Below are 25513 nucleotides of genomic sequence, written 5' to 3' on the forward strand. Positions count from 1 at the left end.
ATGTCGCTGTGTTCTGTGATTGGTCAATGACAGCACTTGAGCGGATACAGCTACGGAAAAAAAAACATTTCAAACGGAAGTCAGTAGGCACCGCGGGATCTGATTGGTCAATCTTTGAAGCGCAATGTAAACGTATTTTTAAATTTGAAAATGCAGTTCGGTGAAGGGTTGGCTCTTTGTCGGTTGTGGTAGTAAGTGTAGTGCTAGGTTCGGTTGAGGGGGTTTTGTTAACGTTGATATTTTTAGCTTTATTCATCTGTTTTAGCAAAACAGCCATTCTCTGTTTTATATAGGTTGTAATACCGCTCGAATAGTTAAGAAATGGCCTCTGAAGGAACGCTGAAGGTAAGGTTAATATCGAAGAGCATGCGGGTGGTATCTGTGGAGGGAAAACCGAAATCTGGAGCCGAATGCTTCCTTGAAAATATTATATACCTTTTTCTTTCCTCGTCTGTGCACGATTAAACAATTCTATTTCATTTGGACTAATAAACACGGTTTTACATTCATGTTCAAAACCGTTATGTAAGGCCAAAAGACTTGCGGGGTGGGGGGGAGTTTTTAATCTGGGATTATGAAAACAATCGGAACAGTAAAAAACTGGATTTATGACCGCATTCTAATCCCCCAATGCTCAAATACTACTTTAAAGTAAAGTTTTCCAGATAAGTGCTTTCGATTTCGTCTTTTCTTTTCTTTTTCTTTTCTGGCGAGGGTAAATTGTCCTGTTTGCGTGCAGCCTGCGGTCGCAGCCGGTGATGGGTATGGAAATCAGATTTCAGATCGTGATGGTCCCCAGGTCGTCGAAGTGCTTATTGTACACAAAATGGCGAGAACTGGACTCAGTTTTTCATGCCCACTGACGGTCATCCTGCCTCGATTTCCCTAAAACTACGATTCCGTGATTTTTGCTTTACTTATTCGGCTGCGAGAACTGAATTATTAACTAGTTCTCATCTTACTGTCCCAGCGGGACCAACGAAAGTCGAGTTCGGCGTTTTGATAACCTCTCTTAATTACCACAGTCACAGGCATTGTATCTGGGACGAAGACTCTTCCGAGATATTTCAATTACAGATTTGAGGGGTAAATATTGTGGGGTTTGACTGAATAGAACGCAGCGGCTACAATGGATGTCTAGTCTTTCTTGTGTCCAGAAACAAAAGACTATTTACACTTGTAAATGTTAAGTGCTTCGGTCTGGGTCGAGCGGGGCGGAAGAGCGTTGTCCGTTAACTTTTTTTTTTGGTCAAGTTTACTATCTGGGGGCAGCGAGCCGAACTTCAGTCTGTCCCCCCCCCCCCCCACTAAACAATTTTAAATCACTACCGCCTGTGGCATTGACACGCATCGCTTTCTTCTCTTACGACACCAGAGTAAGGCAAAATCATTTCATGCAGCACTTTTCCTGTGGGGAAATTAACCGTTTTAGACTCCTTGATGGCATGAGCTAAACAGTGAAGCCGAACTTCACCACTGCAGGGCTGGTTTTCATTCCAGCGCACCTATTAATAATACAATTGAAATGATTATTGGCTTCATTTAAGCTCTTTTGCACGAACTTTTCCCTCCTGTGGATCTTTAAAACCCGCTGGACAGTGGCTCTCCCAGACTGGGATTCTAAATACCAGTCCACAGGGCGCGTTTGTAAAGCCAAATTGCTGTCGCCCACCTCTTTCCCTTTTGCGTCCCCTGTAGACGATGTTTGAGAACAAGCCTGTGAGCAAGGCGAAGGATGAGAAGCGTCTGTCTGTGGAGAGAATCTACCAGAAGAAGACGCAGTTGGAGCACATTCTGCTCCGTCCCGACACCTACATCGGGTCTGTGGAGCCCGTGACACAGGTGGGCACTTCGGCGGGCAGGCACGCTGGCCATGCACATCCCAGTGCGACAGCTATATCCGGAAAAGTGCAGGCAGCCACTGCAATCAGAGAGGATGGATTCATGCTGTTTATTACCCCGTTTTAGTGGATGAATGTCATTTTTGTTAACTCAAAGCTAGTGCATTAATACTTTTGTGATCATTTAAGGGAGGGTGTCTCATGTCTTTTAGACAGTTTACACTCTAAACTGTAGTACATTATGCAATGGTACAGGGGTGCACTTGGTTATATGTCAGTTTGGTTATTTGTGATGGTTTTCTGCATTGAACCCTTGTGGATGTTGAGAACCTGCTGTAGTTGGACAGTCAAGTAAGAAATGCAGCCTATGGTGGATTCCCTAGTTTCTAGTATGTTTCATAATGCAGAGTTCCAGCATGCTTTGCAATGTAACTGCATTGAATGAAGGCTGTGGCACCAGTCAACTAACAATCGGCTCACACTGAAATCTTGTTAAAGAGCCCCAATTTGATGTTCCAGAATAGATAACTAAGTTTTGATGGCCTTGTTTTCTAGCAAATGTGGGTGATGGATGAAGAAATTGGAATGAACTGCAGAGATGTGACTTTTGTTCCTGGCTTGTACAAGATCTTTGATGAAATCCTTGGTAGGTACAAATCAATAATTTGAGGTGGGTTCAGAGTAGCCTTCTGTTGGAATAACTTGTGCTTAATTGACAAAGATTTCTCTTCCGGACATTGTTATACCATACAGCATTGAGCCATCGATCTTTTTCATAGCGTCGCAGGATAATGGACGGTGTGTATTTGTGTTCTTACATTGCTGTAAGAGGATATTTCCATTGATCCTTTTGACTCTGTGCATATTAATGATCAACAGTATTAAACACAGCTTTTCAAGATTATTGAAAATTGAACTAGAAAATTTGTTCTTCTGTTTGAAAAATGAGTAAAAGCCTAAATCTACGATCTTGTTTTCCTCCAGTGAATGCTGCAGATAACAAACAGCGGGATAAGAACATGTCCTGCATCAAGATCAACATTGACCCGTGAGTGATGTTCTAGATTATAGTCGAGGGTGCAATCGAGTCGACATTTTAGCGTTAACATTTTAACATTTCAGTACCTAGAGTGGTTTTTTCAAATGTAGATACTTTATTTTATTGTGGTTTCGGAGCTTAAAAAACAATAAAAAAGCTCAAGTTAAATAAATCGCTGGATCATTTAACAGTAAATGACTTAATTGGAGGAAAAATCAAAAGTCACTGGGCTTCGCAAACCCTGCCTTAGTTACATACTTGCACTGTAACCCACTGCTACACTTATTCCTACACTAGTACACTATTATGGAAACAATTATCAATGACACACCTCTAAAAGATCACTTGAGTGTCACTGACTCTCGGAAATCCTATCTATCACCTGGATCAAAATGTTTGTTAGGGAAGCTGTGCTTCCTTGAGAATAAAATTTCAGGAGCAGTTGGAACCATCTTTATAGGGACAAACTTCTTATTGTATATAGCCAGGAAAGGTCAGGATGGCTGGGTATTTACTTTGGATCTCTCTGTGTGGATTTTGTCGCCAGTGAGAATAACGCCATCAGCGTGTGGAACAACGGGAAGGGCATTCCTGTGGTCGAGCACAAAGTGGAGAAAGTGTTCGTGCCGGCCCTGATCTTTGGACAGCTTCTCACATCCAGCAACTACAACGATGACCAGAAGAAAGTCACCGGTAAGGCCAGCCGGGCTCAGTTCAGTTCAGGTTATTTGTCACAGGCACAAGTGCAGTGAGATGCTTGTTTGCATGTGTGCTCCAATACTAAGACATTAAAGACTCGAACCTCTTGGCCCCTCGTCCACCACAGCCAAGCGCGAAGTGTTGAAGACTGACTGGCACTGCCCCTGAAGCAGGCGGGGGCGAATCTTCAAGCCATTAGCAGTGATAAAAGCAGGCATCCATTAGGCTTGAATGACCGGATGCCAAGGCTGACCGCTGTAAATGAATCATGATCATTTGTACTTGGCATTATACACGCATTGTTAGTGTGGTTATCTGAAGAATAATTATAACCCCACTTCACCCTAATCTAGTTTGTGTGTTGCGAAATTCTGAGATGTTAAAGTAATAATCTTAAGCTTGTCATTTGCTGGTTTTCTAGGTGGACGAAATGGATATGGTGCCAAGCTGTGTAATATTTTCAGCACCAAGTTCACTGTGGAGACAGCCTGTCGTGAGTCCAGGAAGTGTTTTAAACAGGTAGGGCACTTTGAGGGTTGGGGTGAAGTACTGTACAAATGTTGAAAATGTGATGGAGAGACATCATATGTCATGATAAATAACATGGTGGTGGGATCCTTTTGATTTTACAGTTTATCAGTTAAAACATGAATAATTTGATCAGGGGTTCTTGTTTAAATGGTGAAGTGATGAAGTTAGTGAAGTTTCTTCCTGCTGAGCTCATCCCAATCCAGTCAGTTGAGGTGCATAAAAAGTTCTTGTTTTTTGTAACGGCATGTGGGGGGGGGGGGGAATGTCACTGTTTTAAGCCTGCAATTAAGTTGCTGTTTCGTGGAAATTGTTTGCGTAATGGTTTGAATTGCTTTGACATCAGTGCCTGTTGGTGTTTCTCACTATATAATGTATAGAGTCAGACACTTACTATTGCAATTAAACTGTTCTCAATATCCACAGCAAGAATAACTGTCACCCCCAGTAGTCACTCATGTCAGATTGGACTGTAGATGCCCCTGTAATGGTAAAAGTGTTGTAAGAGGTTCAGCTCTCCACTGTCCTGCAAACAGGTGCTCAGTCTTGCTGTGACACGAGCACTGATCTCCCGCTGCTTTGCAGACGTGGTATGATAACATGGGGTGCGCGGGCGAGGCGAAGATCAGGGCCTTTGACGGGGAGGAGTTCACCTGCATCACCTTCCAGCCGGACCTGGCCAAGTTCAAGATGCAGTCTCTGGACAAGGACACGGTGGCCCTGATGTCCAGGAGGGCGTACGACGTGGCCGGCTCCACCGCGGGGGTCAAAGTCTTCCTCAATGGACAGAAGCTGTCGGTTCGTATTGCACTGTCTGCTTCTGTAGCAAGTCCCTCACCAGGCAGTTGCTTGCATCTGTAAATATTTTAGATGAATGTGTTTTGTCTGTATTTGTGAAGATTATATCAGTGTCTAGCCGCTGATAACCTAGAAAATGTACGTTTTAAGACGGAGAGTTCTTCTCAAATCCCTGTTCTTATGAGAGAAGAATGTGCACTATTAATTGCAATGGGTGATTCTTGGACCACTGCATGCCCAAACAGTGTTCTCTGTTGATTTGTTGTAACAGTATGTATTATCAGTCGTGGTTTGGAAATAAAGCCTCCCTGGCTAATTAGATGTGCTAAAATGTAGTCTCTTAATTATACACTACAAAGATGGGTTTTTGTGCGTTTTGACCCTTAGTCCTCTTTCTTTCCCGGCCTGCAGGTGAATGGCTTCCGCAGCTACGTGGATCTCTACGTGAAGGACAAGGTGGACGAGCTGGGCATACCGCTGAAGGTCATCCACGAGGTGGTGAACGGGCGCTGGGAGGTGTGCATGACCATGAGCGAGAAGGGCTTCCAGCAAGTCAGCTTCGTCAACGGCATCGCCACCACCAAGGTGACTCCACGGCCTCCCCTTAGTCTGCGGTCTGGTTCGTTTTGTGTTACTGGCACGTTGGGTAACTGGTGCCAGTAACCCTGGGTTAGCTAACCCTCTTCGGGTATAACATTGTTCCAGTGAATGTGGGACTTCCTGTCAGCGTGTTGGTTCTGCTCTTGTGTTAGGGTGGCAGGCACGTCGACTACGTGGCAGACCAGATTGTCGGCAAGCTCATCGAAGTTGTCAAGAAGAAGAACAAGGCTGGTGTCACAGTGAAGCCCTTCCAGGTAGGTCAGAGGACTTTAAACTGCTAAACTGGAATTTAATCTTCCTTTGATTTCTGTTACTCACTACTTTCTGAGGTTGCCATCCAAACACGAAGCTCGGAGACTTACGATGGTTTGACCATAGAATGGTTGCAGGCAGTGAATCCTTTAGGAGGGTTCGTTCTGTGCCTGCCGGCTCCCATGGTGTTTTTGCCCTGCAGGTGAAGAACCACATCTGGTTGTTTGTGAACTGCCTGATTGAGAACCCCACCTTTGACTCCCAGACCAAGGAGAACATGACCCTGCAGCAGAAGAGCTTTGGCTCCACGTGTCCGCTCACCGAGAAGTTCATCAAGGCCGTGAGTTTGTTTCCTGGACTGTGGGCTGAGCTGCTGTATTAAGTTCTCCGAGGGGAGTTCTTGTTTCCCATACAAGCTCCTGAAGAATGGCTCAATGCATATATTTACTTGACCTATGTGGAAGACTAAAACCTAAATCTCGCATCCCAGTGACTTAGATGAAAATGAAAGAATGAAACCTTGATCTTCTCTTCCTGTGTTTTATTTAGATCCCTTTCATTGTTTGTTTGTTTGTTTTACTCCTGCAGTCAAGTTCTAATTAAACGTGTGGTTATGACCTCTGAACTCCTCACTAGACTGTACACACAGAGCTTGTGGGCATCCTGCAGGCGTGGTTCATTTCCCTGTCTCCTGTGTGTGTTGCAGGCCACCTCCTGTGGGGTTGTGGAGAGCGTCATGAACTGGGTGAAGTTCAAGGCTCAGACTCAGCTCAATAAGAAGTGCTCTGCTGTCAAGCACACCAAGATCAAGGGGGTCCCCAAGTTGGATGATGCCAACGATGCAGGTAAACTGCACTGCTGTAGTAGCCAGAGTTAGCGCCCTGCTGCAGGGAGGCCAGTGGAAAAAGAAGCTTGCTCTCTGGCTGACTGTGAGGACCTGAGTTGTGGCTCCAGTAGGTGTTTAAAAATACATAAGGTATTTAAAACACATAGCATTTAAAGTGGGCAAAAGCATTGTAACAACAAGGCCAGGAACATAAAACGTTCTGGAGTAAGAATCTTATCTTGGTTATTCAGAATTACTGCCCTGCTGTATGAAGCTTAAAGTGATGAGTGGTCAAATGGTGCTTTTGAAGTTATCCAGCAGGATTGATTATTTTTCTCTCAATATTAATAGGCACTAGAATACTGAAGGTTTCCACAAAAGCTCTCAATAGTGTGAATTATTTTTTTTCCCCCAGGGGGTAAGAACTCGAACATGTGCACCCTGATCCTGACCGAAGGAGACTCGGCCAAGACGCTGGCGGTGTCTGGGCTGGGCGTGGTTGGGAGAGACCGCTACGGGGTGTTCCCCCTCCGGGGGAAGATGCTCAACGTGCGGGAGGCTTCGCACAAACAGGTAGGCCTCGGGCAGCCAGGACCAGCAAGGAGCTCACTGCGCAGAATTCTACATATCAGACGTTTTTTTTTTTAAAAGTGCTGTTGGAGGTTTAACTCATGAATTCATTTCTGTAATCCTTCATATCATAGCCAGAGTTGCTTCCAGACTTTCCTGAGAGCAAAGAAAGATTTTGTTTTGAGTAAATCTTTGAATTAAGAACGCATGTACAGCACTGTGTCCTAAAGACGATTCATTAGGCAAGTGGATTTTCGTATGCATCATCTTTTAGTAGATCCTAATGGCTTTTCAAACTAACACTTGAGCTAACCGAGTGCTGTGGCGCCTAGGATCTAACTGTAGCAAACAGCAGAATTGTTTTAACCTTCAGACTTTGAAACGTTTGCATTTCATCCTAGCTGTTAATCACATCTTGCTGACATTTAGGAAATATCATGCACATCAGTTTGATGTCTGAGTTTTTGCTTGCACTTGGGGCTAGGGATTTGGAAATGTCATCTGGTCGCTTCTGTATTTACATGATTTCTGTAAGTGCAGTAGACTATGCTAAACGCACATTAATGTGAGAAATTACTGGCTCATGATTTACAGAAGGGGATACAGTGAACTGGATTGACTGTTTTTAAATAGCAATAGCATAATAAGTTAAAATAGATCAGACTAATATTGAAAGTACTAAAAAAAAACGTATTTCAGTATCTTATCACTGAGGAGTTAAATTCTTTATGCTTGTGTGCCTTCCGTAGATTATGGACAATGCAGAGATCAACAATATCATCAAGATTGTCGGGCTGCAGTACAAGAAGAACTACAGTGATGCCGAGTCTCTGAAGACCCTGCGCTATGGCAAGATCATGATCATGACAGATCAGGTCTGTGCTGTGACGGCACACTGTTTGCTGCTTCTTTCTCCCACCACTTTTAGCAAAACCCTTTGGTAATAACTGTGACCTCTGTTCCAACTAAGAGGACTGTGGACAAGGTGCTGATTTTAGCTGGCATTTCCTATTTCAGTCCTAAGTTTAGTTTGGATTTAGTCCTGTGGTACTTTCAGTATATAGACCAGCTATGCCAGAATCATTCCTGCGGGTCAGTTTCCTTCACAGCTTTTCTAATGGAGCTTGGTAGGATGGGTGCAGTGGAAGCCCATTCTTATGTAGAGCTGTGGAACAGAAGAGACATTTCCCATAGTACAGCCTTGATATTTTATTGCGAAGTAACTTGTACTCCTAATGTGAAATTGATGCACATTGACCTGATGGAAAAGGAAATATACATCGGAACATAACAGGAAAAATTGTAAAAAAGGCAAGACAACTGTAGCCTAAAATTAAGAAACGTTTGAGGTTTGAATACATTTCTCAGACCACTGAATGCCATCAAATTTGAGCATTTCTTCAAGTGACTTAGTGTTAAAAATGTGAATTAAAAATTGTGACCGTCAAATCAGACCATGAAAGAGTCTAATTGATTAAACAGATGTCTTTCATCAGAAAGTGTAATGGCAGACCACCCTGAGAAGCTGTATTCCTGGCAGCATGCAATATATATAATATAGTGTCATATGAAGTTTCCAGAGGTGATGTATATTGTTTTCCTTCCCTTTGCCAACCAGGATCAAGATGGGTCTCACATCAAGGGACTCCTGATAAACTTCATTCACCACAACTGGCCCTCTCTGCTTAGGCACAACTTCCTGGAGGAGTTCATCACCCCCATCATCAAGGTATCTCTTCCAGTGGGCCACCACTCCAGTTTATAGATATTGATCAGAGAGGAGGAAATAATTTCTTTGTAAATTGATTTTTTGTTCATTGTACAGTTTTGTTAACGCAATCAATGTTGACTGTTCTTTGAAGGAAAGATGGATGTAAAAGGTTATCACACATTAGTTTGCTACTACTGGGCGTGTTAAGTTGGTTAAATGTATAAACTAGGCTAATCATTCTTTTTAAGCAATATATTTACTGCATTTGGGAACCTCAAAAGCATATGATTCTGTACTGTAGTATATGTTCATAGATAATTACAGAAGTGAGACTAAACCTACCTTTGGGAAGTTTGATACTTTTTGGGAAAAGACTATTTCATATGAAATCTCATTTTTTTTCTGAAACCTTTTAGTGACCAAAATGTCCAAAGACCATACACTTATTCTCTTCAACTTCTGCCCCCACTAGGCATCCAACAAGAAGCAAGAACTGTGCTTTTACAGCATCCCCGAATTTAATGAATGGAAGGAAAGCCAGTCTAACCTCAAATCCTGGAAAATAAAGTACTACAAAGGTTTGTTGTAAACACCTGTGGTAGTGCAGCTGGCAACGTAAGCAGCCCTTTTACAGAATTGCTTCAAAAATGCTGTACTTTGCTGTAAATGCATTTTAAACCGATTCTTATCTCTTCAATTTAATTGTATGGAAGGTGGTTTAAGCTGTGACTTGGACCAGGTCTTTCAGCACTCTTGGAAATTTTGGTTTCTTCTTCATGGTGAGACTGTGGGGGACCCCTGGTGCTCGGTTTTCAGAGTGATTGTCCTGTGCTGGGTGTTAATATGGTTAGAGCGTTTGAGGGCTGAGATCAGCCTGTGGGGCAGTTCAAACCCGTGTTTTCAACCACACATACTTCAGCATTTCATGTTCTTGCAGGCATTTCTGAAAGGTTTATTATTGTAAGTGAAAAGGTTGGACAGTTTAGTTCCCATAATCTTCTGTAATCCTCCTGTACAGAGAGTCTTCAAACATGCTGAGGAGTTTCTTCATCTTTTAAAATTCAAGTTTCTCTTCAGAAGCCTAGGTTTTTGTACTCTACTTTTTCTGCACTTTTCAGATTTGCAGGAACAGTGCAGATCCGCCATCTTGCTATCGCCCCAGGGTGATGATCTCTGGATCTGTCACTGAGACCCCTTTGTGTCTTCTCTACAGGTCTGGGTACCAGCACTTCTAAGGAGGCAAAGGAATACTTTGCTGACATGGAAAGACATCGAATCCCCTTCAAGTATGCTGGTCCTGCCGATGATGAGGCAATCACCCTGGTGAGCACGTTTGAAGAGGACTGACTGACCCTATTGATATACAATAAAATATATACATGTTGTACGGGGGGTTTCAAAGATCAGCAGCCTTATTCTATTTTACTTGTATATCAGTAATCCTCACACTTATATAGTGCTTTTGTGGACACTCCAATTCATAGATGAGGGTTATTAGGAGGCCATGGTTGGTAAGGTCCGGGGGAAATTTGGCCAGGACACCAGGTTGTCCTCCTCTTTTCGAGAAACGCCCTGGGATTTTTAATGACCTCAAAGAGTCAGGACCTCAGTTTTATGTCTCATCCGAAGGATGGCGTCTTTTTTACAGTATAGTGTCCCCGTCACTATACTGGGGCATTAGGACCTATACAGACCTTGGGGTGAGTGGCCCCTACTGGTCCCCACTATCATGTAATTGTTTTCTCTTTCTTAAGTGCCCTTTTTGCTTGCTAGTGAAATGTTTCCAACTGAAACAGCTGTCAGATCCTAGTGGCAGTCAGATCCAAATCATCATTTGCTCGTTTTGGGCATTAGGGAAGAATGTAGCTGGGTAGACTGGGGGAAATGTCTCTGTGTCACACACTGATTTCTCGTAGGCCTTTAGTAAGAAGAAGGTTGACGAACGCAAAGAGTGGCTTACGAGATTCATGGCAGACCGCCGACAGCGGAGACAGCACGGCTTGCAGGAGGTGAGAAACATGCTTTCATTAATGTTTTCAGCTCCTGATTGTCTCAAGATCAACTTTTTAAAATACTTGGTTTTTTGTGTTGACAGTTTGAAGCTGTATAACGCATGATTGCTGCATGTATGAGTCTTGGAATGGTGGGGAAAAAAGTCAGTTATCTTTCGACTGTTTCATTATTCCACTGTATAAAGTGTTATCTTTCCATTGAAGAATTTTTTAATTAAGATGTAATGTAGGAACATTAAGAAAGATGGTATTGGAGCACTGAGTAACTAAGCTTTGTGGCTCTCTTTCTCAGAAGGTGTGTAATGGTTTTGCTGGTTTCTGTTCAGAAACTTTGCTCAGCAAACGTCTGCCCCTTCCTTCCGTTGGTCTGATTCACTTGCAGGCTGTAGCTCTAGCCCAGTGCGCCCTAAGAGACTAAACCCTTTTGATGTGAAGCTACATGCACAGCTGTCACATACATAATTGTTCTCCCCTTTAAGAGCACTCAGCATTTCAGAGGTTTGCTTAAGCGAAGGGTGAGCATGAATTTCACATTTGTGGTTGCTGCATCTGAAGTTCTGCACTTATTTTCAGCACCAGAAAATATGGGTCAGGAAACCATTTGTTTTTGGATTTGGCATTTGGTTTGGCTGCAGACTATTTTTAAAATTGCCACCCCATCCCTATTCTAGGCCCCCCAACCACAATTAACAGAGCATCTGTCTCTTGCAGGATTACCTGTATGGGAAGACCACCCAATACTTGACATACAATGAATTCATCAACAAAGAGCTGGTCCTGTTCTCCAACTCGGACAACGAGAGGTCCATTCCCAGTCTGGTGGATGGTAAGTTAGAAAGCAGTCTGGTGGATCTAGTTTCTTTATCACTGTCAAGAGGAGTCTGAGAGGGCTGCTGTCTTCACTGTTTTTACCTGCCTGTACTTTCTTCTGTTGGGATACTAGGTCTAAAATGGGACCAAATACTCTGTAGTTCATACTTAGTGATGCCAATCAATTTTTATAAACCAGCCCTTTGCATCTCTTAACCACCATGTGTCTCCCAGGCCTGAAACCGGGCCAGAGGAAGGTGCTGTTCACCTGCTTCAAGAGGAATGACAAACGAGAGGTGAAGGTGGCTCAGCTGGCGGGCTCTGTGGCCGAGACATCTGCCTATCACCACGGTGAGGTGAGTGGAACACAGCGGGCTTTATACCGCATGGCATTTTTCTGTACCACGAGGCTGTACTTCACTCTTAACTGTACTGCAGTGCATAACAAAAAAACTACCTGATCCGAGCTTTGATTCCTGTATGTATAAAAAAAACTTGTTGAGAAAGTTTTGCAAAAAGCTTCTGCAGACTGAACTTCTACTCAGCCTTGAACACCCTCAGCCCTGACACAGCTGGCTCTGGTCCCTCCTGGGGCCCTGAGGTTCTCGTGTTTTCCACTGAAAAAACACAACCTAAGGACAGAAACGATGCTGCAAGGGAGAAATTCCCTTGTGATGTCCAGATCTTTTCTATTTTCCATGACAGATGAGGGTTATTTAGGATAATTCTCTGATTTTGTGAAGATTTCTTGATCATAATGTAAAGGTCATTGCGTGTCCTGCATCCTTCAAGAGAGCAGATGCGTAATTTAGATTGCAGTGCAGCTCAACTGGCTGGCATTTGTGAAGCCCCTTTGAGGAATATCATGCATCGTGACATCATGATCGTCATGAAACCACAGGCTGACCCCCTGCATATTGGCTTTTGCTGCTGTCTTCATAGATGTCCTTGATGATGACCATCATCACCTTGGCTCAGAACTTTGTCGGCAGCAACAACCTTAACCTCCTGCAGCCCCTCGGGCAGTTTGGCACAAGGCTGCACGGTGGCAAAGACGCTGCCAGTCCTCGATACATCTTTACAATGCTGAGGTCAGTGCTGCATGAGAGCGTCTGTGCGGACGTTATTCTGCGCTTTCGGTGTGATTTTGTGACTTGAACATTTCTCAAGTGGTTAGAAACCACCATGTGCACATTTTTTGCAGAGCTGTTTAGTACATTGATGAGACTAAGGTAGTCAATGCCTATAAACGCAGGTGGCTCTAAACCATTGAGGAGCTGCAATGCTGGTTTTATATTTCAGGGATAGAAAGAATCAGCATTGATCACATTTCAAACCACAATGAAAGTAAAATGCACACAGTACCTTGTAAAACTTCCAGTTTGCATCACGAAATAGACAATTTTCAGGTATACGCAGTGCCATATTCTGCAATTCAGAATGAGTCAATAGAACATTTGGTGAGGTGAAGCAGGCCTGTTACATTGTAAAGAAATGGGCTTGTGAAAACATCTCTATTAATCCAATAGAAGTATTGCTCTCAACTTCGAGACAAATTTTTGCCGACAAATACTACTTGTTAACTCTGCATGCAGATCACATCGGAACATTTCTGAGGTGAAATGTCTGCTGCACCACCTGTACTTATTCACCCGGGCACCTCATTACATTAGTCATTGCGGTGACTAGTGAGCAGGAAGGGCAGTGCAATTCGCACAACATCTCGCTCCTGCCCGTGGCGAGACCAGGGGTTTGTGACAACAATGGCAACCATACAATAGTTTCACAAAGTTTGCGAATTTGTGCTTAATTTGGGATTTCTACTCCATCAATGAATTAATTTTGTTACAGAGTTTTAATCAGTCTGAGAAACTGGGACTGCAGTTCCCCTTTCACGTCAGCAACTGCAGGGAAATAAGTTAATGCCTGCAAATGGCCATTTTGATTACTTTGGGTGCATTAAAATAAAACAAAGGCGTTTTGGGGTTTAAGTACATTTCCAAACAAGCTGATTCACATTATGACTCGGCGTGGCTTACTGCTGGTGTCACAACGTCTGGGACCTGCCTCTCCCCCCAGTCCTCTGGCCCGCTTGCTCTTCCCCCCGGTCGACGACAACCTGCTCAAGAACAACTACGACGACAACCAGCGCGTGGAGCCCGAGTGGTACATCCCCATCATCCCCGTGGTGCTGCTGAACGGCGCCGATGGCATCGGCACGGGCTGGGCCAGCCGCATCCCCAACTTCGACGTGCGGGAGGTCGTGAACAACATCCGGCGCCTGCTGGACGGGGACGAGCCCCTGCCCATGGTGAGCGCGCTCGGCAGGGCCTGGGGGGCTGCTGTCCAAACTGCACTGTATTCCCCGTGACAGGCGGTTAGGGTCTCGTCTCCCTTTTCAGACTATTTATTGAAGAAACGTGTAAACTATGCATGATGCTAAGGTTTGTTTTCCTTCCAGCCTTTTCTTTGTTTGCAGGAAGATTTTTTAACTCTCTGCCAGCTGAAACAGGGAGGTTAAATGCAGAAACATAATTATCCACATCTACATTAGTTTAATCATTACCCAGAAGACAACACAAAAAGAAACAAAAGTCTACACTAAAATCTTACATTATTTTACTTCAGAAAGTCAAATCGGGTCTTAATTTGGAATCGTTTTCCCCCAAGTTAACCAGTGTTGGCTAAACCTTTCTTATTGTAGAACGGAACCAGATGTCATCTTTTCCATCATGTAAAGCTCATTCACGGTCAACCCGCTGTTCAGATGCTGGAGGTTCTTTTACGTACTGTTTTCCCATGACTGTTTTTTTGTTAGCAGCCAGAAGTTCTCTTAATAGATATTGCTTTTGGTTCAATGCAATCAAATAGGAAGGTTTCCTAAATACATAACTGAGAATTCAAATGCGTTTTGGGTTTCATGCATACAATGAAACTGTAGTCTTGAGTTATACCCAGTATAGTCGACACCTGCTGCATCTGTCAAAACTGTAGCGTATTGGATTGGTTACTTTAAACCTTTGTACTTATTGCATCCTGGAGAGGTGATGCTGTGTTTTTGTTTTTCCTTGCATATTTTAAACGTGGGCGTTCTTGACTTTTGTCTACATTTAATCTGGAAGTTTTTCGGACTTACTGATCGGCTTCATTTTAATAGCTCCCTAACTACAAGAACTTCAAGGGCACCATTGAGGAGCTGCTTCCTAACCAGTACGTGATCAATGGCGAAGTCTCCATCATCGACTCCACCACCGTTGAGATCTCGGAGCTGCCAGTGAAGACGTGGACTCAGGTTAGTGCTTCTAGAAGCCCAGCGCCTTGCATCTGCACCAAACTACAGATTACTGCAAACTGATGTTTTCTACTTTAATTAATGTTAGTTATTTTTCTCTAGTAGCTGCTTATCAGTGGCAGAATTTTAGTATTCACAGGAAGTAATGTATATCTAGGATATCTGCTGTGCATGTTCCCTATTTTGTTTTTTTGTTCATAACAAAATATTTGAAAAATATGTGCACCTGGGGAACAAGTAAATTTTGTGCATATTTAATTTCTCCTAGTTTTCTCCACCAATGCAGAATAAATTTGAATCTTCTTGCCTTTTTTTGCCCCCAATTTCATTTGTACAGCTTTTTCGGTGGACTTTTTTGTCTTTATCATTTAATCCCCCGCTGTTGTCTCCCTTGCAGGCCTACAAAGAGAATGTGCTGGAGCCCATGCTGAACGGCACCGAGAAGGTCCCGGCCCTCATCACCGACTATAAAGAGTACCACACGGACACGACTGTGCGCTTCGTCATCAAGATGACGGAGGAGAAGCTGGCTGAGGCCGAGGCTGCTGGCCTGCACAAGGTCTTCAAGCTGCAGACCACCCTCACCTGCAACTCCATGGTAATGTCTCCCTCTATTTCCCCCCAGGTGTGGCGTGCTGGAGAAGTCTGTGGAACTGTAGAAATAAATATTCGCACCCCATCTTAATTCATGCCAAATCTCAGTTTGATATGAGTCTTCAGTAAATGTAGAATAGTGGATTAGATGTAGTTTAAGAATTACACTCATAAGTAACTTGATGAATGAGCACCAGTTCTAGTGATGGCCTATGTACAGTAGATGATTAAAGGTTCTGTAATTAAGAAATAAAACTTTTTGGTTTAGTCATGATTTCTACAGAAGTTTTTAGTCATTTTTCCAGTTATTCCCCTTTCATCAGTTTGCTTTTTTTGTGGTCAATTCTTAGGTTTTTTTTTAGCCTGGTTACAGTGCGTTCCATTCAGAACCTGATCCTGGTTATGGTGTTATCATGTTTGTGTGCACCAGTTCAACAATGTTTTTCTGTTCTGTTAATGTTAATGATGTCTGTCCGTTTTTGTCAGGTTCTATTTGACCACACTGGAAGCCTGAAGAAGTATGACTTTGTTCAGGACATATTGAAGGACTTCTATGAGCTGCGACTGAAGTATTATACGTTGCGCAAGGACTGGCTGTTGGGCATGCTGGGGGCGGAGAGTGCCAAGCTCTCCAACCAGGCACGCTTCATCCTAGAGAAGATTGAGGGCAAACTTGTCATCGGTGAGTCCCTTTGGCCAGTTCACCCATTACTATTGCATCCTGTGGTGTGATTTTGCATTGCCAGTTCTTTATAGCATTTCTTTACCCAAGAAACAGGGATTTGGCAATTGTTTTTGACTTGGCTATTCAGCTGTACCTGTTTGAGAGATGCAACATTTTAAAAGTTGCAACCTGCCCAGTGTGTAATGTTGGAAGGTTGATACCAGCTGGAGGAATGGAGCATCATGCCAAGCTCACTGTCTTGGGAACAGCTGTGTAGCTAAGAGACCCTGACAAATCCCACCCCACCACACAGTACTCTGCCCATTGGGCACTGCTGCTTGAAGAATTCCAGCCCCTTGGTTACATGCCCCAGGCTCAACCTAGTGATGTCTGCATAACAGCTCGATGCCTATATGGGTTGAGTCACTCAAGAGCCTCGACATCTCAAGCCTCATTTCTGACCACTCAGTCATCAACACCACTCAGTGCCACTTCTGCAAGCATGGTTTAAATTTATACCTATTTGGGTTTTTTTCAAGCACACAACTAGATTTTTCATGGCTGGTGTACAGATTTGTTTTAACCGTTATGGTGACTGAATGAGGGCATGACTTCCATTTCTCCATCCCCCAGAGAACAAGCCCAAAAAGGAGTTGATCCGCATGCTGCAGGAGATGGGCTATGACTCTGATCCTGTGAAGGCTTGGAAAGAAGCCCAAGAAAAGGTGGGTACTCGTGTTTCTTAAATTTCACACTTTCCAACAATAACAACTGGGCTTTTCTCTATAGTGCTGTATGGTTCTTCACTTCAAATTTTTATGCTATTATGCAAACATTTGGCGATTGATTAAACATTGACATTCCCTTGTGAATGAAAGTTCACTGCTGATTTTTATGCAAGATATGAAGGTATCGATAAGGATGCAGTTATGATGTGTAACTGATGAAGTGCCAGGCTCCATGTCGTTGAACGAGTGTCTGCCCTGCCTGTTTTGCCAAGTCTGAGGAGGAAGACACTGAGGAAGAGGAGACTTCAGAAGAGCAGTTGTCAGGCCCAGACTATAACTACTTGCTCAGCATGCCCATGTGGTTCCTGACCAAAGAGAAGAAGGAGGAGTTGTGCAAGCAGAGAGATGTCAAGGTGAGATCCTTCTTTTGAGGTCCTGTTCCTCAATTTATAGCCTATTTCCCTCTTCTCCTCACCCTGTGCTCCCCTAAATTGAGAAGCATATTTTCAGTAGATTTTGTATTTCTGCCTACAGTGTCAAGTTGTCTAGAGAACCCCATTACACTTTCCTCTCCTGCCCTGTAAGTTTCTCGTACTGTTACTTCATTTCCTTTCTCTCTGTAGATCAATGAGCTGAACACACTGAAGAAGAAGAGCCCCGCGGACCTCTGGAAACAGGACTTGGCCAACTTGGTGGAGATGTTGGATGTGAGTTTGGAGAGAGCTGCAAATGCCTTTTCATCCCATCAAGTACATCTTGTGAAGTTCATCTGTAATCCATATGCTTTCAAATCCATGCCACACCGAGTTTTCCATCTTAAAGTGAAGACAAATGCAAAGCAATCCTGATGTATCTTAATAGTTTTCCTTTGTTAAGTTTTAGTTTATTGGCAGTTATCCAACAGTTTTCCATATGAGCTCTTCTAGACGTGAAGTGGCATTATGAAAGTCGGGTACACTGAGCTGAGACGAGATCTTGTCTGTGTGAACTGGAGTGGCTCCGGCTGGCCTGTCCGGCCTCTCACGCGCCCTCTGCCCTTCGCAGCAAGTGGAGCAGAAGGAGCGGGAGGACGCAGCTGTGCAGGTGAAGGCCACCAAGGGGAAGACGGGCAGGGCCAAGCTGGTGAAGATGAAGGAGGAGACCCTGCCCACGCCACAGGGCCGCCGCGTTGTGCCACGCATCACCAGCGCCATGAAGGCCGACGCCAACAAAAAGGCAGACGCCACCAAGAAGGGCAAGAAACTCAAGGTTTGTGGCAGGCTTCCTTCAGACGCCCATCTGCCATCGCGAGATGGACCAGTCTGATGGCCACCCGTGGGCCCGGTGTTTCAGCTTGTGCTCCTGTCTGCAGCGAAAGTGTTACTACGAAAGAATTGTGAACTTTTGAGAATGGAGGTTTCCTTTCCCTTTTCTGATCGTGCTCCTCAGGACTTTTTGTTTAAGAAATGCTTTCCACTGTGGGGTAAAGTAGACGGGTTTGATTACTTTCTGTAAGGCATATTAAATGACTAGACTAAATCGTTTCTGCAGGAGGAGCTTCATTATAGACCCATCCTGACCCCAGTAAGAGAACACTGAGTAGGCAGTCTGCCAGTTTGAGCTGTTTGGGTGGGATGGTGCAGTGCTGCAGGCTGGTAGGGGCTGGACTCAGCTGGGGCCAGTGAGACAGCCAGACACCCCAGTGTCAACTTTTCAAGTGCTGAGTTTGCAAAGATCCAAGAAGGCGCTCGAATAAACAAGTGAAAATAAAACATCTGGTATCCCTGTCAAAACCTGATGCTTTTAAAATTGACTACTGTGTATAGTTATCATGATGCACAATACGTTTGATTTCAGACATCACCAGAAAGAAAGTAATGCAATTTTAAATGGTAGTGGCTAACCTTTTTTTGGGGTAGAAAAACATGAAATGTTGATTTTCTTCAAAAGTGTCTAAAAAATGGTGGAACCGTTTTCCTGGAAGTTCTTCCTCTGCAAATCTAGTTTGGTGTGACAATGGATTTATCAGAGTTGTTGTGCTGCTGCTGAATCCTCAATGTGAAACAATTCCGAACACATGCCATCTCCAACTCCTTACTTCGCACACGGTGCTACCAGAATCTCACCTGTTTGCTCTTTTCGTCAGAGTGAGGATGCGGTTGTGGTGAAGATGGAGTTTGAGGAGGAGGGAGGGGAGGATGGAGAATATAACTCAGAAGAAACTAGTCTGGCGCAGAGACTGTCTAAAAAAACCAAGAAGGAGCCCACCAAGAAAGCAGGTAATTCTGAGTGCTGGGCTTGACTTTCTGAACTTCTCAGCTTTAAAACATTAAAGCAGAGACCATTCCCCTCCAGTGACGTTAAAACCAGATTGCTGACCGCGATAGTTCAATGCTGCTTTAGGAGTAAAGTATGAGAAGGGATAATGTTGTAAAATGCATCTATATGTAGAGGGACACCTAGATAAATCTTCTGGGGGGGGGGGGACAGGTTCTCTTCCCATTCTTCAAAATTGGGGGGGAAAAAAAGTCAAAAGTTCAGCAAATACCAATGTATTGATTTGTCTTTAATCAGAAAGAACAGGCATTAAATATATGCTTGATGCTACAAACATAGTCCCGCTAGGTGACCAGGGTGAACGGCGAAGTCCTGTGAACTGTGTTCATTCTGGTGGTCTCCCGCAGCATCCAAGAGCGGGAAGCAGACCGTGCTGCAGTTCAAGCCGGTGCAGAAGGAGAGCCACCCCTGGTCCGACTCCGAGTCGGAGGCCGAGGCGGAGGTGCAGCCCAGGGAAAAAGCAGAGCGCCGCACCAAAGGCAAGACTGGCTCCTCTCGCCGTGGTAGAGGGTGGGGTAGCCTGGTAACTAAGAACTAACTGGCAGGTGGAGGGTCACATCGGCACTAGTGTGCCTTCCTGTTGGTAAACACTGAAAAAAGTCACGCCCATCATCAGAGGTCACATTCCCTAAATTCAATGTCCTGTAGATGTCTGCTGGATCCACAGGTCATTAAACCAGATGTTTATTTCCAGAGACAACTAGCACTGTGAGCTGGAGCACTTCTCTCTGAATTTCTGTATGATGAGAGAAGTTAAAGGACAGATTATTCACTATTTTTCTGTAGTCTGAAGACACCTTTGCTTCCACTGTGTGCTTCTGTCAACCTTTTCTTTGACTGTAATTGTGCAATTCTGACCAGCCGAGGCCAGGAGTCATCGCCAATGGAATGTGTTTTGAAATGTTTTGAGCACTCCAGTGCTGACTGCGAAATACCAAATTTGCTTCCTTCCAATACCAGAGTTGCTTTCATCTTGAAGTACTGCCTTAAAACTGGGAATCGAATTAGTGTTGACAGGTAACCCTGATGTGGATTTGTGATGATTTCCTTGTTTTAATTAAAAGCCAAGCTACTCCTGATGACACTGTTTGATCTTATAACAAATTTCCTGTTTATTGTGTAAAAGATGCTGGGTCAGTACTGCCGAAATGTTATCAAAATGATGCCATGTGGACAGAGCTTTGAGCTTTTATTTTATTTGTGCAGCCCTTCAGGCGAAGTATAATGAGGGCTCAAGCAGTGAGGATGACTGTGACTGGAAGAAGAAGGAAGCCGATGACATTGAGGACTCGGATTTCTGTCCTGAGGCTTTGGCTTCTGACAGCAAGGATGAAGAATCGATGCAATCCGTGATACCCAAGCTCACGTGAGTCCTCCCTTACTTACTGCGTTCCGTGCAAAATCCGCATTAAACTGTTTTCCCCCCCGTGTGTTAATGTGCTAGAAGCCAAGCTCTCTGAAGGCATGATAAAACTGGCATGCGTTTTAATCTGCGACAGTCCATCATGGAAGACTGCAAAAAGAAAGTCAGCCTTATCCTAATACGCCAGTTGTTGGTTTAATGCTGTTAACTTCAATGTTTGGCCTGCGAGTCTGCACATGTGGGCTGTTTATTTCATGCTCACTCAAACAGGGTTGAAAATGAGTTTGACAGTTATTGTAGATTCTGCAATAGGCTTTTGTGCCAGGGGTAACTTTTGTCCTCGAGCAGAGAACTGCTTTGACAGGGTTATATATTAAATCCTGGGGAAAGAAAGGAATCCTTTGTCAGATCTAAATGGTGTTTTGTCATGCTGCAAAGACAACTTTCAGGTTACTAAACACAGCTTAACAAAATTTCATTTGCCTTTACAGGAAGAAGCCAGCAAAGAAGGAGAAAAAAGACAAGCCTGTTCAGGGCATGTGCAGCGTTGACCTGACCTGTATGTACTGTTCCCACTATGGTTTCGTTTACATTTAAATAGACATGTGCTGCTGAAAAGCAACTTTTGCCACTAAATCAATTAAAAACAAATCGTCCCTCTCCCAGCTCAGCCCTGAAATCTTTCTACTAAAAATTTGAGGCTATTCATTCTCTCGTCATTTGTTTTAGAAAACATGAGCTATATCGCCTTTTGATCAGCATTTTGACAGTCACTTCTTGTATTCCTTTGTAATCAGAATTGATCGATTTTTTTTCAGTTAGCAGGTTTATGTAACTTATTCGTTTTTGCGGTTGTCTTTGGGAGCAGGAGTAATCAATCTGGGGCTTTTCCCCGATGTTCTGTTGATCGTCCCTGTTTGGCGAGCGATCAGTTTAGTTTTAGTCCATTCAGAACTGCTTCTCTCTGTTCTGTTGGGACGAACATGTGTCCAGGTTACCATGGGGAAAACTGGGTCAGGCTAGACTCAGTCTAGATGCTCGGTCTGATTTTGTTTCTGCGTTATTCCCACTGTAGCTGAGGACAATGGAGCGGAGCAGACGGCGGTACCCTCTGACCCCCCAGCAAAGCCCCCGGCGAAGGAGGCCCCTGCCAAGAAACGCACCAAGAAGCTCGGCACTGCTGCCCCCAAGAAAAAAGGTGCCCCTCCTTTGTCACACCTACACACGCTATAAAAACACGGGTGTACAGCTGAGCACGGGTGCGATCTCAGCACTCGGGGTTTTGTCAGTTGGGTGTGTCAAAGCATGAGTAGCACACCGATGGAAAAGTGGAGAAACTTGTATGAGAACACTTCTCGTTTGACTGCTCTTTTAACCGTTTTTGATCATCTGTACAAAGTGGAAGACCTTTCATCATAAGTTTTATAAATTAAGCTTCAGTTGAAACCACACCCTAGGTGCGTAGCCACTGAACATTTCGCCGAGTCTTTTCCAACGCTGAGAGGTCAAAATGTGATGTTTGCACTGTTGTGTCGTGTTATGACTGTCCTGCCCTATTGTCTGCACTTGTCTCCTGCTTCCCCAACCACCCCTGGATTTCAGAATGCTTATTTGCACATTACTACTTATACTACTGTAAATACCCATTTATTTATCTCTTTATCTACTCATGACATGGCATATAAGTCAAATTTTAAAAATTACCTCAATAGCTGCTAATGATACTCGGTTCTGACTGTTCTAGTGCATTGTGCACCTTGGCCCCGGAGAAACTATTTTGTTCTCTTGTACATTTGTACAAGTGCAGAATGACAATAGTGAAAGTGAAAATGAGGGAGGGCAACATCCTCCTACAACAGATTAGCATTTAAAGGGGCTGTAGTGGTTGCACATGCACTCCTTTCTAGCCCCGTGATATGACTGGCAGTGACTACTCCCTGGCAGGACATTATGGGCTGCAGAGAGATTGTGGGGTTGTGCCTAATCTGACAGCCCTACTGCTTTGGAAGGTGTACGGAAGCCTCATTTTCTCGTGCTCAATTCTCCCCTTTTCCTTTTCCCAGATGAGAAGCAGCCATCAATCCTGGAGGCTCTGTCCAAGCCCAAGGCTGCCCCTAAATCTGTCAAGGCATCAGCCCTGACCTCCAGCGACTCCGACCTGCCATCGCAGTCAACAGAGCAGAAGAAGTCTACCAGCACCAGCACGGCCAAGCCGAAGGCCAGCCGGAAGAGGAAGACCTCTGAGTCCGACAGCAGCTCCGATGACCTCATATCCCGCATCACCAGCAAAAAGACCGCGAGCAAGGTCAGTCGAGCTGCTGCTTGTCTAGGGTGCCGTGCTTTTACAACACTGCGTGAGCCGCTGTAGCAAAACCCTTGTCAAGCATCCAGCAGAGGTAAAAGGTTTTGCCTGTGGTGCTGCCTACAGCCATGACAATGTGGGATTGAGCCAAAGCATATTGTCCTGTCCCGTTTCAAATTATTTCTTTTTTTCAGTATAAGGTTTTAATTCTTGTTTACTGCAAAAAGCATTTAAATTGCAGGCGTCTTGATATACCTTGAATGCTACTAGTTTGCATTGAGCGGCAGATTATAAATTGTGCTTTTGTGTATTAGCTGTTGGTTAAACAGCTGATAACCAAGATGGCTACTTCATATCTGCTGTGCCTCAGACTTCAGGAGCTGTTAAAGATCCTATTCATTCCATTCTTCTTTCAAATTATATTTCTTAGATACCAGGTGATGATCCATGTGCAACAGCACTTTTTTTCCTTTTAAATCAGCAATAGAGAATATCAAATGGTTCAGATCCACCACATTTCACATTCAGTGTTGCTGGAGAAGGCGGTGAACGTGGGCCTGTGTCTGCCCACCCACCCGGTTCCAGTGGTTACACCATCCTCTCCTCTGCCTGGGTCCGTGTCCGTCCTTACCCTTGCCCTACCTGTGTCCCTCTGTCCCTCAGAAAGCGAAGAAGTGGGAAGACGACGAAAGCTTCCAGCTGTCGGAAAAGGAGGAGGAGCTGCCAGCACGGAGCAGAGTGGGCCGAGCCAAGAAGCCTGTATCGTACGCCCTGGATGACTCGGACTCGGACTTCTAGAGTGCTGTACTTCCTCGCTGGGCACAAGGACGTGAGGAGCAGGGCACTGCGATCAGCACCTGCGCTTTGTCATTCCCCCCCCTCCCGGTCCTGCTGCAAAACGACACTGCCTGAGTTTTAATTTGGTTCTAATATAAAAATACTCTGAAGAGGTTTTCAATACCACTGTATTAATGTCTGACAGTTTTAACTGTTGTAGCTATTTTAGATTTTTTTCTGCTGAAATGCTGCTTTAAAGCATTTTTGTAGATTCTCGTGAATATTTGAGAATCTCAGTTTATGGCTCAATCTAACTCAACTTCAAGGCACCTGTAAGTTTAATACTTTTTCTGAATCATTTGTTGAAATGAACAAAGTTTTCGATATGGACATTACATACTAGAGGATATTTGACTTCTGGATCTGAGCAGAAGTGGATACATCGCAAGTAAAGTGATGGTATTCTGCAGCACTAGCCTGAAATCACTTGGGTTTACAACGGAGGAGGTCTCAAAGCTGACAAATTAGTCCCCGTTTCAGTGCAGTGGAAATCCACCAGCTGACAAGGTAGAGGTTAAAATGTTTACTAAAAGTGGGAAGGGGGCGAGAATTCATGTCTCCTACATATATAAGGTTTAATTCCCTTAACAGTGAAGTGAGTCCTTTACTGCTGGTCGCACAGCTGTGGAAATGTGCAAGGCACTGGGTTCTGCCACGTTGACAGAACATACCACCTTTAAACTGGACACAGGTTTCCTGTTGCATTTTCCCCCTTGTTCAGGCCTGACGTTTTCATTGTAAAATCCCATCTGTCTGAAAGCACTGCCTTCATATTAGAAGCTGTTTTTTGTCTTGTGCGTTGTCTTTTGTCCTGTAAATATTTTCTAGTGCATCTTTTTTCTAAGCTTTTTTTTTATTTTTATATCTTCTGTGATCTTAATGTTTAAATAAAATCTCCTTTTTTAATGCTCAAACAAGTTGAATCGTTTTGTTTTTTCTGACCGTTCCTTTTTTTTTTGTATCTTGAACACCCACACAACCCAGTTCTTGAAATATGACCTGGGAAATTCTTTGGAAATTCACTGTATGTATGCTGGCATTTGGTGACGTGTTTACTTGCAAATATCCAGTGCAACTGCTTCAGAAAGCACCGTGTGGATGTGGATGATGGAAAGCTTGCATATTACAGTGGAGAATGCATTTTTTTCATTTGTACTGTGCAGATAATATGCAGTATTGAGTATCTGACTAGAGCTAACATTAATTAGATTCCTTACAGCAGCACTTATAATAGTCCTCTGGAATCACCATCTACTGGCTTTTATTCCAAATGATCTCCAATTTAATTAGGCCCTTTTTGAATTTTTTTAAAGTGAGATCCACCAATTTTCCGTGTGATTTGGAATGTGCTGGTTTGCAAGAACTGGAAACAGTTACGTTGGCAAATTAGTTTGAATTGGTGTGTGTGATTGCACGTGTGAGGGCAGGTTCTTGGGGTTTTGCCTATAGAAACACTGGAGGTTTACTGTAGGGCTAGGAAGGGATGAATCAGTGCTTGCTCAACTATAATTTGGAGCCGTTTGGGAATGGGGATGATGAGTGAACCTTGGCACTGTACTAACTGGTCATCCTGCACATTTCTGTGCATTCTGTTTATAATGCTTACACAAAGTTGTGGGAGTCTGAAACAAGCTACTTAATCATGTGGTTCAAGCCAGCACCCTGATTTCGTTCAACCCGTTGTTTCAATTAACTAGTTTGTAACATTCATGTTCAGAAACCGTCATGTTT

General features: G+C 43.9%; 1 protein-coding gene across 1 annotated transcript; it reads left to right on the top strand.

The window, feature by feature from the left end:
* Positions 1 to 194: 194 nt before the first annotated feature.
* top2a (DNA topoisomerase II alpha) lies at positions 195 to 24696 on the top strand. Its single transcript, XM_088906207.1, has 35 exons — positions 195 to 345; positions 1699 to 1842; positions 2397 to 2487; positions 2826 to 2889; positions 3428 to 3573; positions 4001 to 4098; positions 4693 to 4905; positions 5317 to 5490; positions 5658 to 5759; positions 5960 to 6097; positions 6464 to 6602; positions 6999 to 7156; positions 7903 to 8028; positions 8772 to 8882; positions 9337 to 9442; positions 10078 to 10187; positions 10781 to 10873; positions 11588 to 11702; positions 11921 to 12042; positions 12629 to 12777; positions 13766 to 13997; positions 14844 to 14978; positions 15376 to 15576; positions 16059 to 16254; positions 16870 to 16961; positions 17237 to 17377; positions 17588 to 17671; positions 18009 to 18212; positions 19090 to 19222; positions 19628 to 19759; positions 20487 to 20646; positions 21135 to 21202; positions 21719 to 21841; positions 22707 to 22948; positions 23609 to 24696. The coding sequence occupies exons 1-35, from the start codon at positions 322 to 324 to the stop codon at positions 23741 to 23743; spliced, it is 4701 nt and encodes a 1566-aa protein (XP_088762333.1). The 5' UTR covers positions 195 to 321; the 3' UTR covers positions 23744 to 24696.
* Positions 24697 to 25513: the final 817 nt, after the last annotated feature.

This window comes from Atractosteus spatula, chromosome 26 (assembly GCF_055471065.1).
Source record: "Atractosteus spatula isolate fAtrSpa1 chromosome 26, fAtrSpa1.hap1, whole genome shotgun sequence".
Classification (NCBI taxonomy): Eukaryota; Metazoa; Chordata; class Actinopteri; order Semionotiformes; family Lepisosteidae; genus Atractosteus; species Atractosteus spatula.

Bases quoted from the DNA above. Each gene is read 5' to 3' on its own strand.
- top2a (XM_088906207.1), top strand. From the start codon at position 322: ATGGCCTCTGAAGGAACGCTGAAG. The intron at 13,998-14,843 runs GTGAGCGCGCTC...TCATTTTAATAG, and splicing joins GGGACGAGCCCCTGCCCATG to CTCCCTAACTACAAGAACTT. The intron at 15,577-16,058 runs GTAATGTCTCCC...CGTTTTTGTCAG, and splicing joins CCCTCACCTGCAACTCCATG to GTTCTATTTGACCACACTGG.